This window comes from Cnephaeus nilssonii (assembly GCF_951640355.1).
Source record: "Cnephaeus nilssonii genome assembly, chromosome: 2".
NCBI lineage: Eukaryota > Metazoa > Chordata > Mammalia > Chiroptera > Vespertilionidae > Cnephaeus > Cnephaeus nilssonii.
Window position 1 is genome coordinate 113,219,814 of NC_137073.1, and position 12,539 is coordinate 113,232,352.

Genomic DNA, 12,539 nt, shown 5'->3' on the forward strand with positions numbered 1-12,539 from the left:
GGATGAGTGGGTGGGTGGGTGGATGGATAGATATAGAGATGATAGATAGATAGATATAGAGATAGATAGATAGATAGATAGATAGATAGATGTAGAGATAGACAGACAGACAGACAGATAGATGATCGATAGATGATAATCTCTGCAGTATCACTGGTCTTTTCTGACTTGTGGAGCAGAACGAGGTTGGGGAGAGAGCTAAAGGAAGCCCTTTCCCGGAAGCTACGGAATCTGTAGCAGCCGCCCCGCTCCAGGGGGCCGGCCTGCTAGTCAGGAGCCTGGGCAGAGTCGAGAGCTGAATGAGCCGTTTCTGCAGCTCATCCCCTGCGCCCTCTGACCTCGCCCACGCCTCGGGATGGTGTGAGCACAGCAAGGCAGGCCCTCAGCTCCCCGAGTGCCCGACGCTCCTCTGACAGCGGCTCTGTTCTGTGCTGTGTGTCCCAGATCGGCTCCTACTTCGGCAGCGTGCTGACCACCGTGGACATTGACAAAGACTCCCACACGGACGTGCTCCTGGTCGGGGCGCCCATGTTCATGGGGGCCGAGAAGGAGGAGCAGGGGAAGGTGTACGTCTACACCCTGAACCAGGTAACGGGAACGGGGGAACGGGGAGACCGGGACAACCTCTTCCTTCCTGTTCCTTTCAAACCAATAATGTGGCTCTGCTTCTGCACTCACTTCGGAAAAAGGAGCAGAAACTGTCCGGGCCGCTACCACCTCTTCTCTACATGAAGGTTTACAGTTCTAATGAAGTTGTTCAAACCGCTAGGTGTTTTCTGCTTCAAAAATGTGAACTATTCTCTTCAAACAGAATATGTAGGATAAAGATAAATATATAGCTCACAGGCAGCCATTCATGAGCTCTGGCCGGAGGTGTGGGTGGCCTGGGAGTGTGGGTGGCCTGGGGGTGTGGGTGGCCTGGGGGTGTGGGTCGCTTGGGGAGGGGTGTTAGGAATTTCAGGCAATGCCACCAGATCTTTGCAGGAAACAAACTGAATTTGTGGTCTTTGGAAAACCTCGCTGGGCTGGAGTGAGATTCTGACTTTAGACATTATTTGTAGGTGAAATAACTATTGATTGATTTATTAGAAGAGTTGGTTTTTTGTTTGTTTTTGTTGTTGTTTTTTTGCTGCTTACAGCAAAGTCAGTATTTATTTATTTGGTTTTTTAAATGTTCAGAGTCTCCCCATATTAATTACTTAATTCACAAATGATTTATTTTCCTTTCTGTCATTTTTTCCTTTCTTTGTCCTGCCAACCTTTTGAGATCCTATACCGTTTCTCCCTTTTTCCCAAGGAAGTGTGTTCCTTTCTGTCTGTTGTTTCTCACACGCTGGGCCGTTACTGAGTTTTGGCTGTTTCACTCTGGAGGGGCTTGGGGAAAGCTTGCTTTTGAACAGAGGGGGTCCTCTATGAGGGGGATCTATGGGGACTTTTCAAAGGAGCACAATATTGGGGGGAGGAAGGGTGGGGACGTGGATGGAGGATTTCAAAAGTCAGTTCTTTTGCTTTAAGAACACACATTGGGCTACCCCCTCACCCTTTGGCGTTAAGAAGACGACCCACTAACACCCCCAGCCGGCTTCTTTCCCACCGTCGACACGCTGGCCTCGGACACCTCCCACTCGGCTCTCAGGCCTGGCTTTTAAGAAATGTTACAGCCGGCACGGTGGATGCACTCATGGTGTTTCCTAGCCGCTCTTCCCTGTACACACACCCCTGCCCCCCCCCCCCATTCCCCACCCCCAGCCCGGGGTCCCTGCAGAAACCTCCTGTCCGGTGTCTCCCTGCCAGACCAGGTTTGAGTACCAGATGAGCCTGGAGCCCGTGGCGCAGACCTGCTGCTCGGCCCTGAAGCACGCCGCGTGCACCAAGAGGAACAAGCACGAGCCGTGCGGGGCCCGCTTCGGCACGGCCATCGCCGCCGTCCGGGACCTCAACCTGGACGGCTTCAACGACGTGGTGATCGGCGCCCCGCTGGAGGACGACCACGGGGGCGCCGTGTACATCTTCCACGGGAGCGGCCGGTCGCTGCGGAAGCAGCACGCGCAGGTGGGTCCACGCCGCCCCTCCCGAGCGATGCCGGTCCCGCCAGGCCCTGCCTGTCCCGCTCCAGGACTTGCTCGATTTCTTCCTTCTGAGTGCTGGGAGACGAGATTTCTCATTCTCTTCTGAGTTGTCTTTTTATTGTTGTTATTGACTTCAGAGAGGAAGGGAGAGGGAGAGAGAGAAACATCAATGATGAGAGGGAATCATGGACCAGCTGCCTCCTGCACACCCCACACGGGAGTGAGCCTGCAACCCGGGCATGTGCCCTGACCGGGAATCAAACCCTGACCTCCTGGTTCATAGGCTGACACTCAACCCCTGAGCCACACCGGGGGGTCCTCTAAGTTACCTTTATAGAAGAATTACTTTGTATTCCATTCTTTTACCTGGTTTTTGTTGTTGTTATTTGCCAGTCTCCATAATCTGATCTTTTAAATGGTACAAAACAAAAAGAGCACAAACAAAAGAGCACTTTTTAAAAATATATGTTTTTGTTGATTTGAGAGAGAGGGGAAGGGAGTAGGATAGAGAGATAGAACACTGAGTAGAGAGATCGACCGGCTGCCTCCTGCATGCCCACCACCGGGGATCGAACCCACAATCCTGATATGTGCTCTGACCGGGAATCAAACCAGTGTCCTCTTGGTTCATGGGTTGATGCTCAACCACGGAGCCACACCAGCCGGGCAAAAGAGTCCTTTTTAGCACTGTTTCTTAGCACCTGCAGTGTGCCTGGTCCCAGAGGGCACGGCTTTCCGAAGGAGAGGATGATAATTGTGGGATTTTTCCGTAGGAAATGGGAGGATGAGGAGACCCCAAGTGTAGGGAGGGTCTGTCTGTCCTGTCGCCTTGCCACCAGGTTCTCTCAGAGCTCAGTCAGGAGGTCCAGGTGGCCAACATCACGTGTGGGGACGCGCACAGGCCAGCCTTGGAGAACTCCCCGCGTTCATCCGCGCCCTCCCCCGCTGTGGGCACGCGGGAGTGGACGTGCGCCTGCTGGGAAGGAGGCGGCACAGTGAGGATGTGTCCTTGGCCTCCAGCCCCAAATTTAGTGAACAGACCGACCCCAAGACTGGGTCCCACTCCCTACTGTTTGAGAGAGCGATGTGTTTTCAAGGTTCCCAGCGCCTCTCGGCTTCCCCAGGTCCCGAGATTGGACAGCAGCTGGGAAGCAGGCCCATTGCAGCGTTTCCTTGCGGCTGGACAAGGCGACATGCTGTAGCTTTTCCCTCGCTCTGGTGTCAGGAGCCCAAAGTGACTGCGCTATAGACAGAACGTCCTTTGGGAGCACTGAGAGAGGTCTCTGTCTCCCCACGAGGGGCCCTCGGGCAGGTCTCCAGCAGTTCTTGCAGATGAATGTTTGTTAGCCCATCCACGTCCTCGCATTTATTCCAAACTGCTTTTGAAGAGGCTCTCCTGACATCACGCCTCTCGGGTGGGGTTTCCGCAGCGCATCCCGTCCGGCGGAGACGGCCAGACCCTGAAGTTCTTCGGGCAGTCCATCCACGGAGAGATGGACCTCAACGGCGACGGCCTCACGGACGTGACCATCGGCGGCCTCGGCGGCGCCGCCCTCTTCTGGTGCGTATCTTCATCGCGCAGAGGAGTCCGTTATGTCACACACCCTTCCAGAGCTGAGGGTGATCGGGGCTATATCAGACCAAGTATTTATTGCCTTCTGAGCGCCGTTACTCAGATAAAAAGTACGCAGTTTGGTAGGCTGGGGAAGTCAATAAATCATATTAAAGGAACAAGTAGAATCAACCCTTGATTTGCTCAGCCTTTAAAATGCCTGCATCCCCAAAGTAATTTCAGTTAACTATAGAATCTAGTTTGTGGTCAAATATATATATTAGTGTCATTGTATTTGTTTATTACTAAAATAAGTTATCAATAGCATTAATAACCCTAGCTTTAATTAGTTAAAAACAATTTCAGAAAGGGCTCTATTGGAAAAAAAACTGGTTAAAATATATGAAGAATAACATTAATGAGAATTTCATATGAAAAAATTTAAAAAGACTTTATTAAGAAATATAAAGGAAAGATTTAATGAATAAAATTATACTTAGGATATGAGTCTTAATGGAAAGTTCACTTGTTGATTCTTCCACATTGGCCCCTGGCTTAATGTAATTCAGGTGCAAGCAAACCCCAATGGCCATTCCCCCAAAATGTACCTAGAAGAGCAGTAAAGAAAACCGAGAAGGACCCAGTGAAGATGGAAACCTAAAAATCGATGACTTTGTCGTAATTTAAGATACAATTAATGGTCAAGTAAAAAGTGTATCTAAATCACACACAGATAATAACCATTATGTAAGAAATGTTTTAGCTATACATGTCACTACATATACAGTTACTATACATAGAACTGTATACAGGTGCTAGCCATAGAACTATGTACAGTTGTTATACATAGAACTATGTACAGTTGTTATACATAGAACTATGTACAGTTGGTATACATAGAACTATGTACAGTTGGTATACATAGAACTATGTACAGTTGTTACACATAGAACTATGTACAGTTGTTACACATAGAACTATGTACAGTTGTTATACATAGAACTATGTACAGTTGTTACACATAGAACTACGTACAGTTGTTATACATAGAACTATGTACAGTTGTTACACATAGAACTACGTACAGTTGTTGTACATAGAACTACGTACAGTTGTTGTACATAGAACTATGTACAGTTGTTGTACATAGAGCTATGTACAGTTGTTGTACATAGAGCTATGTACAGTTGTTGTACATAGAGCTATGTACAGTTGGTGTACATAGAACTATGTACAGTTGTTGTACATAGAACTATGTATAGGTGCTAGCCATAGAGCTACATACAGTTGTTGTACATAGAACTATGTACAGTTATTATACATAGAACTATGTACAGTTATTATACATAGAACTATGTACAGTTGTTACACATAGAACTACGTACAGTTGTTGCACATAGAACTATGTACTGTTGTTATACATAGAACTATGTACAGTTGTTACACATAGAACTATGTACAGTTGTTACACATAGAACTACGTACAGTTGTTGCACATAGAACTATGTACAGTTATTATACATAGAACTACGTACAGTTGTTGCACATAGAACTACGTACAGTTGTTACACATAGAACTATGCACAGTTGTTATACATAGAACTATGTACAGTTGTTACACATAGAACTACGTACAGTTGTTACACATAGAACTATGCACAGTTGTTACACATAGAACTACGCACAGTTGTTACACATAGAACTATGTACAGTTGTTACACATACAACTACGCACAGTTACACATAGAACTACGCACAGTTGTTACACATAGAACTATGTACAGTTGTTACACATACAACTACGCACAGTTACACATAGAACTATGTACAGTTGTTACACATAGAACTATGTACAGGTGTGATGCACATCACTGTATACAGGTGACAGTGATACACACTGCGTGGCCAGATTATTGTGCATTCAGAGATCATAATAATCTGGCCACTCGTGTATAACCAGAGAGTAACCTGGAAGGTGGTGCCTGGGGAGGGGCGGGGCGCAGGCTGGGCCGCCAGAGGTGTGCCTTGGGCCGGCTCCCTGAAGCCAGGAGTCCCTAGCGTGGGAGCAGAGAGGACCTGCATTTGTGTCCGTTTGAACTGTTGGTGCTGAATTAAGTGAACGTGTCTGCCCATGGAGCTGGGAGACCCGGGAAGATGAGGCTCTCCCGGCTCAGAGTCCAGGCGCGATGCCGGCGGCAGGGGAGTGTTGGCCCTCCGGGAGGAAGGGGAGGGCAGAGGGCATGGGTGTTTGTGGGGAGGCTCCCTGGTCGTGCAGGGCGCCCTGTCCCCTCTCCTGGGCGCGTCCCTGCTCCTGCTGGAGCCTCCGGGAGGGGATTTCTGAGGAGTGTCTCAGGCAGGGGGTCCGGGAAGCCTGCCCTGCTGTGCTGTTTCCCAGGGCCTGCAGCTCAAGGAATCCACAAGTCACGGGCATGTCTGGGTGGCACGCCCTGAACCCTCAAGGTCATATTTCGGGCTGGCACCTCTGCTGCCCTTGACAGACAAAAGCCCAAGACGGTTCCCAAGCCTCCGCGTGTCCTCGGAGCATCAGCCGCCGTCTGGTCCGGGCCAGGTTCTCCAGAGGAACGAGGCTGTGGGGCTGTGGGGTCCCCGGAGAGCCACCCCCGATGCTCTCTGAATCCCCGCGTGTGGCGTCCGTCACCCGGGAGGACGTGGGAATGATCCCCGCCGTCTGTGTCTGTCCAGGGCCCGAGACGTGGCTGTGGTTAAAGTGACCATGAACTTTGAACCGAATAAAGTGAACATTCAGAAGAAGAACTGCCGCATGGAGGGGAAGGAGACCGTGTGCATAAACGCGACCGTGTGTTTCCACGTGAAGCTCAAGTCCAAGGAAGACGCGGTCTACGAGGCTGGTGAGCGCCGCACGTGGCAGGCGGGGGCGGGGGGCGGGTGGCGCCGTGTCCGGCATGAAGGCTTCTCGCCGGGTTCCCCTGGGCAGGGTCTGCGCAGCCCGTGTGCCCCGGGAACGTGTGGGCCCTGGAAAATCTGCCGAAGGAACGGTGGTGGGACCCCGAAAATCTGGAGCACATACTCTACGTGATGGCCTCAGCATCCCAGGGTTCCCCAGTAGCTCTGCACTTACCGTAGACAATCAGGTGCTTAAAAAATAAAGCAAATAAACAGGAGACGGGGGGGGGGGGGGGGGGGGGGAGAGAGAGAGAGAGAGAGAGAGAGAGAGAGAGAGAGATTGGCCCAGTCCTATGGGTTTGCCCTAAAAGGCCCCCCTTCCCCTCCCGCCCTCTGCCCTCTGCCCTCTGCTGGTGGGGCTGGGGTTGCAAAGGACAGAGCTGTGCCACCTGCTCCCCAGGGCCCTGGGCTCCACTGGAGTGACCCTGGCTGCTGAGAGTCAGACTTTCAGGGACCCCCCTGCAGCCCGTCTCCCCCTCCCCGCACCCGGCACTCTCGGAGGCTTTGAAAATGACACTGAAATGTATCACAGTCAACGCTCTCCTGATGGCCCCCCAAGCCCTCCCCACGCGCCCCTGAAGGAGGCCAGGCCCTCCCCACGCGCCCCTGAAGGAGGCCAGGCCCTCCCCATGCGCCCCTGAAGGAGGCCAGGCCCTCCCCACGCGCCCCTGAAGGAGGCCAGGCCCTCCCCACGCGCCCCTGAAGGAGGCCAGGCCCTCCCCGCGCGCCCCTGAAGGAGCCGGTCTGTGGAAATCAGCCCCCCCCTCCCGCCCGCAGACCTGCAGTACCGCGTCACCCTGGACTCGCTGCGGCAGCTCTCCCGCAGCTTCTTCTCGGGGACCCAGGAGAGGAAGACGCAGAGGAACCTGACCGTGCGCGGGGCACAGTGCGCCCAGCACTTCTTCTACATGTTGGCAAGTAAATCCTAGAGTGAAGCTCAGCGTCCGACCCAGGGCGTCCCACCCTGCTCTCCTCAGAGCGCTCATCGGGCATCAACCTTGTTTCATGTGTTCACTCCCATCAGAAAGGCCCCGCACACCCGCTAATGGCCAAGTTCATTCATAAGCCGTCCTTCATCTTCCCCTGGCGTGGGGCGGGCAGCCATGTTGTATGGAGCAGTAGCAGGCACAGGGCATGGGTCAGTAGGAGGCCTCTCTCTTCACTCCTCCTTCCTTCCTTCCTCCTTCCTTCCTCCTTCCTTCATTCCTCCTTCCTTCCTTCCTCCTTCCTTCCCTCCTTCTTTCCTACTTCCTTCCTTCCTCCTTCCTTCCTTCCTTCCTACTTCCTTCCTTCCTCCCTTCCTTCCTTCCTTCCTCCCTTCCTCATTCCTTCCTTCCTTCCTCCCTCCTTCCTTCCCTCCTTCCTTTTCTCCTTCCTTCCTTCCTTCCTCATTTCTTCCTTCCTTCCTCCCTCCCTCCCTCCTTCCTTCCCTCCTTCCTTCTCTCCTTCCTTCTTCCTTTCTTCCTTCCTTCCTTCCTTCCTCTCTCCCTCCTTCCTTCTTTTCTTTCCTTCACTTTGAAACCACGTACCTTCCATTGGCCTTGTCTGTCAGATGTGGATGGCAAGTGATGGATGCCCTGGGGGACGGTTGGGCCATTGCTTTCTGAGGTCACGCCTTGTCCCGAACTATGATTTTCATCCCTTGACGTGAAATTGAGGGGCAATACCTGGTGTTTTCTGTCCTCTGCAGGCTTAGTGCTGCTTGGTCTCTTTCTATTGTAGTGGAGGGGCCATGGAGAGCACAGTATTCATCTCTAGAAACAGCTGGCCAGCTAGTTTGAACCGTTTCAGATGTGTTTTATTGGGTCGCCATTTGGACAGGGAGCATTCCCAACAAAGGGCAAGAGTTTTCGAAATATTTTCTTAAAAAAAAAAAAAAAAACACAGTGCAGAATGGATGCAATGAGAACGCAGTTTTTAGTAACCAATACTGAAATTCCTCCGTGATTTTCATGTCCATATCCCCCATGACGTTTATCAAATAAGTGTATTCTGTCAACACTAAGATCGACCCGTGACTGGAAAGCCACCCCTGGCCGTGCGTGAGTCCACCAGGACCGAGCGCTGGGGAGCGGGGACCTGGATGCGAGGGGGGAGGCGTGAAGCCGGGCGAGGCGGGGCCTCCAGCCACTGAGAGGGGCAGGCGTGTGTGTTTCTCCGAAACGGAGCATCCGGCCGTGGTGCTAAAGGGCATGAACCAGTTCCCTGGTCCCCGAAATTCTTGAGGATCTCATGGATGCTCGGACATTTGCTCTGGACTCAGCCAGGACGGGATTTGCATCCGGTGATTTGGGCAAAGTTGTTGAGTGCCTACAAGGTTCAGTGTTTGATCTGTAAAATATTGGCCCATGCGTATCAAGCTCATAATTGTGGACAGGCCGTAAGTGATGTTGCTACTGATGGGAGTCCAAACAGTATTGATCGTATTAGCACTGTTTACTGACCAGTCACATTGTACCAGTCCTACAAGTCAAGGCACATGGGTGCTAATGAAATGCAGCCCCATGTAAGAGGCGTCTGCTGCTCTGTATCTGGGAGACTTTCCTAGAAGTCTCATTACACAGTGGCTTGTAGCTCACGGTCGAAAGAGGAATGGCATTGCTATGAAGTAGCCCCGAGGGGTAGGTCCCCACACGGTGAGGTTCAACACGCCAGCAGGCCTCTCTGAGGGTGGGGGAGCAGCTGGTCACCCCCGAGGCCTCTGCCTGCCAGCTGTGGCCTGGTCCAGGGGGAGGGCGCCCGTCTCCAGCAGAGCAGCGTGAGGAGGTTGTACGTCAGAGCGGGGGCAGGGGGACGTCCCGCAAGGCTGGCCCAGACAGGAGAAGCCGCCATACCAAGGTCAGGACACCCAAGAGATTCGATGCCAATGATCCGTTTTATGTTTCTCTCTCCAGGACAAGCATGACTTCCGGGACTCTGTGAGAATAACCGTGGACTTCAATCTTTCCGATCCGGAAAATGGGCCCATTCTTGATGATTCTCTGCCAAACTCAGTACATGAATCGGTAAGTCGTTTCTTAAAAATGTGGAATACCTATTTGTGAAAATATTAAGGAACACTTGAAAGACGTAAACATACACACACAATTGATTTAGGGTTACATGTATGTGTGCACGGCAAGGTACTGTATATTCCATCATTCCAGCAGGTGCTTATACACACACACACACAAACAAACAAACTAAGTCAATTATATATTTTTTAAAATATAGACTTCTGTAGACTATTCCCAACTTTTTAGAACTTTCTCTTGTTGGGGATTAAGGGAATTTATGTGGCACCTGTTTTTATCTCCTGAGTTCGGGACGAATTGAAAGAAGGACATGGGTTGGCCGATTGGAGCTCCCTTTATGACTAATGAACATTAAAACACTTGACCTTGGTTCTTTGAAACCATTCTGGTCCGATGGGTGTTCTACTGAACGGACTTAGGCCACAGGTAACCAGAGGGCCACCCGCCGCTCCGCAATGGCGGCCTTCTCCCGGGGCCCTTGTAACACGTGCAGGATGGAGGCTAAGGCTGAGTGTGTGCTTCCCACGGGCACGCCCCGCCCGACAGGAGGCGGGGAGGCGCTGACCTGTGTCCCCCCAGGTCCTGCCCCCACACTCAGCGTCCCCGGCCCCACCCTGAGAAAGCGCGTGCAGGAGAGGTCCCGCGTGGGGCCGAGCAGAGGACACTGGGGACGGGGCCTTGGTCCTCCCCTCCCCCCTCCAAATCGATTGACTGAGTGTCGCACACGCACCAGGCTCAGAAACGAGGGGGCGGGTCAGCAGAGTGTGTGCCAGGGAGGGGACCCCCAGCGCCAAAGGGACTTCTGCCTGGTTTGGGGGCCAGGGCACTCCCCGGGGTTGAGAGCTGTGGGACAGGATGTCCGCCTGTCCAGGCGAGTGAGGGAATGGTGTTCCGGGCAGAGGGACATGTGCAGAGGTCCTGGGGCACCGAGGGGACCACACTCACCTCAGCCCCGACCTGTAGCTGCAGACGAAGGGCAGGGGGAGGCCTGTGGGCGGAGGCAGGGGGCGCAGGGAGAGCCGGACCATCGCACCTTGTGCCCCACTCGGGGTGCGGAGACCAGTCGGGAAGCTGCTCGTTTAGTTCAGGGAGGAAATGAGGCTGGTCCTGAGGCGGGGGGGAGGGGGACGAGGGGGGCGGGAACGGAGGGCGAGGACAGACTCCCGAGGTCGGGGAGGCAGGAGGGCCGTCCTGGTGATGCACGGGGCAGCGAGGACGGGCTGTGTGAGGGGTCAGGGAAGCTCCCACTTACGCGGCGTGACCATTGCCCACCCCCGGCCGGGCTCTGTTATCTTCCTAAGGACGTGGTTCTTTCTAACAAGACTCTCACGGCTGCAGCTGAGTGTGAAACTGCTCTCGTAGACTTAGACCTCGCTGTACGTGGCTTTGTTTTTTGAAATGATTCTACTCCAGCCGACGGGAGCCGGGGAAACCGTCGCGAACACCGCGTGCTTCGAAGGGCGGGAGAATCTGTACCCAGAAGCAGAAACTCCCCGCTTCCCCCGCTCCTTCTGGGAACCAGCAGGTCACGCCTGCCGTCCTGCAGGCAGCCTGCCCCTGCGGGGACCGGGCACGCCGCTGTCAGCGTGTCACGCCCCTTAGTGGGTGGTGGTCCCTGATTCTGAGGACGCCCCTGTGACCGTTCCAGATCCCCTTCGCCAAGGACTGTGGGAACAAGGACAAGTGCATCTCGGACGTCGCCCTGGACGTGTCCACGCTGGAGAAGGACCTGCTGATTGTCCGGTCCCCCAGCGACAAGTTCAACATCAGCCTCACCGTCAGGAATAAAGGGGACAGTGCCTACAACACCAGGACCATGGTGCACTACTCCCCAAACCTCATTTTCTCGGGAATCGAGGTAACTTTCAGGTCCTCGTTCATTGATTCTCGGAACGATGATTTATTGAACCCCCTTTTCATACCGCTGAACTGATTTTGTTTTTATCCTCGCCCGAGGGTACATTTATTGATTTGAGAGAGAGAGAGAGAGAGAGAGAGAGAGAGAGAGAGAGAGAGAACGGCGATGTGAGAGAGAAACCTCGGTCAGTTGCCTCCCGTAGGTGCCCTGACCAGGATGGAACCTGCATCCTTTTGGTGTATGAGACGACACTCCAACCAACTGAGCCACCGGTCAGGGCTGAACTAATTATCTCTCTATATAAAAGGCTAATATGAAAGTGAAAGTGTCCACTCGGGAGTTCAACCGGGAGACCGGGAGTTCAATCACTCACTATGACATGCGCTGACCACCAGGGGGCGGCGCAGAACACGGTGGGCAACCAGTGGCGGTGTGCAGGCAGGCAGGCGGCGAGGGAGCAAGGGAAGGAGGAGGCGGGGAGGTGGGGGGAATCTGATTGGCCCTGATGTTTTTATATTTTTATTGATTTCAGAGAGAAAGGGAGAGGGAGAGAGAGATAGAAACATGAATGCTGAGAGAGAATCATTGATCAGCTGCCTCCTGCATGCCCCCTACTTGGGATCGAGCCTGCAACCCAGGCTGTGCCCTGACCAAGAATGAAACCATGACCTCCTGGTTCATAGGTCAAAGCTCAACCACTGAGCCACGCCAGCCGGGCTGATGTTGCGTATTGAATGGCATTTGATATTTAATGGGGTAGAGTATAACTAACCCCACCTGACAGCTGGGGAAATTCTAGAAGACCCAGCCCAAGGATTCCACCTGTGCGTCTGCTCTAATTCTGTCCCCTTCTCTTCCCAGGCGATCCAAAAAGACAGCTGCGAATCCAACCATAACCTCACGTGTAAGGTGGGCTACCCGTTCCTGAGGAGAGGAGAGATGGTAAGCAGATCGTACCAATGCACGTGGCAACTGGATGTGAAGAACACGCTCACAGCCGATAGATCGTTCCTGCTCATGGTGCCCAGGGTGCTGGCAATGAGGGTTGAGTTCACATGTTGAGCTCTTGAGGTCAAAGGCAGTTATGGCACGAGTCAAACTCACGCACCAGGACAAAATCA

General features: G+C 52.9%; 1 protein-coding gene across 1 annotated transcript in view; it reads left to right on the forward strand.

Annotated features, from left to right (window-relative positions):
- ITGA1 (integrin subunit alpha 1) overlaps positions 1 to 12,539 on the forward strand; it is a 113,769-nt gene that overhangs the window by 84,414 nt on the left and 16,816 nt on the right. Inside the window, exons 13-20 of the mRNA XM_079790319.1 lie at positions 445 to 588; positions 1,795 to 2,052; positions 3,500 to 3,630; positions 6,325 to 6,491; positions 7,324 to 7,460; positions 9,441 to 9,551; positions 11,209 to 11,418; positions 12,280 to 12,360. Of these exons, the coding sequence (XP_079646445.1) occupies positions 445 to 588; positions 1,795 to 2,052; positions 3,500 to 3,630; positions 6,325 to 6,491; positions 7,324 to 7,460; positions 9,441 to 9,551; positions 11,209 to 11,418; positions 12,280 to 12,360 (1,239 nt within the window). The remainder of the gene's footprint in view (positions 1 to 444; positions 589 to 1,794; positions 2,053 to 3,499; positions 3,631 to 6,324; positions 6,492 to 7,323; positions 7,461 to 9,440; positions 9,552 to 11,208; positions 11,419 to 12,279; positions 12,361 to 12,539) is intronic.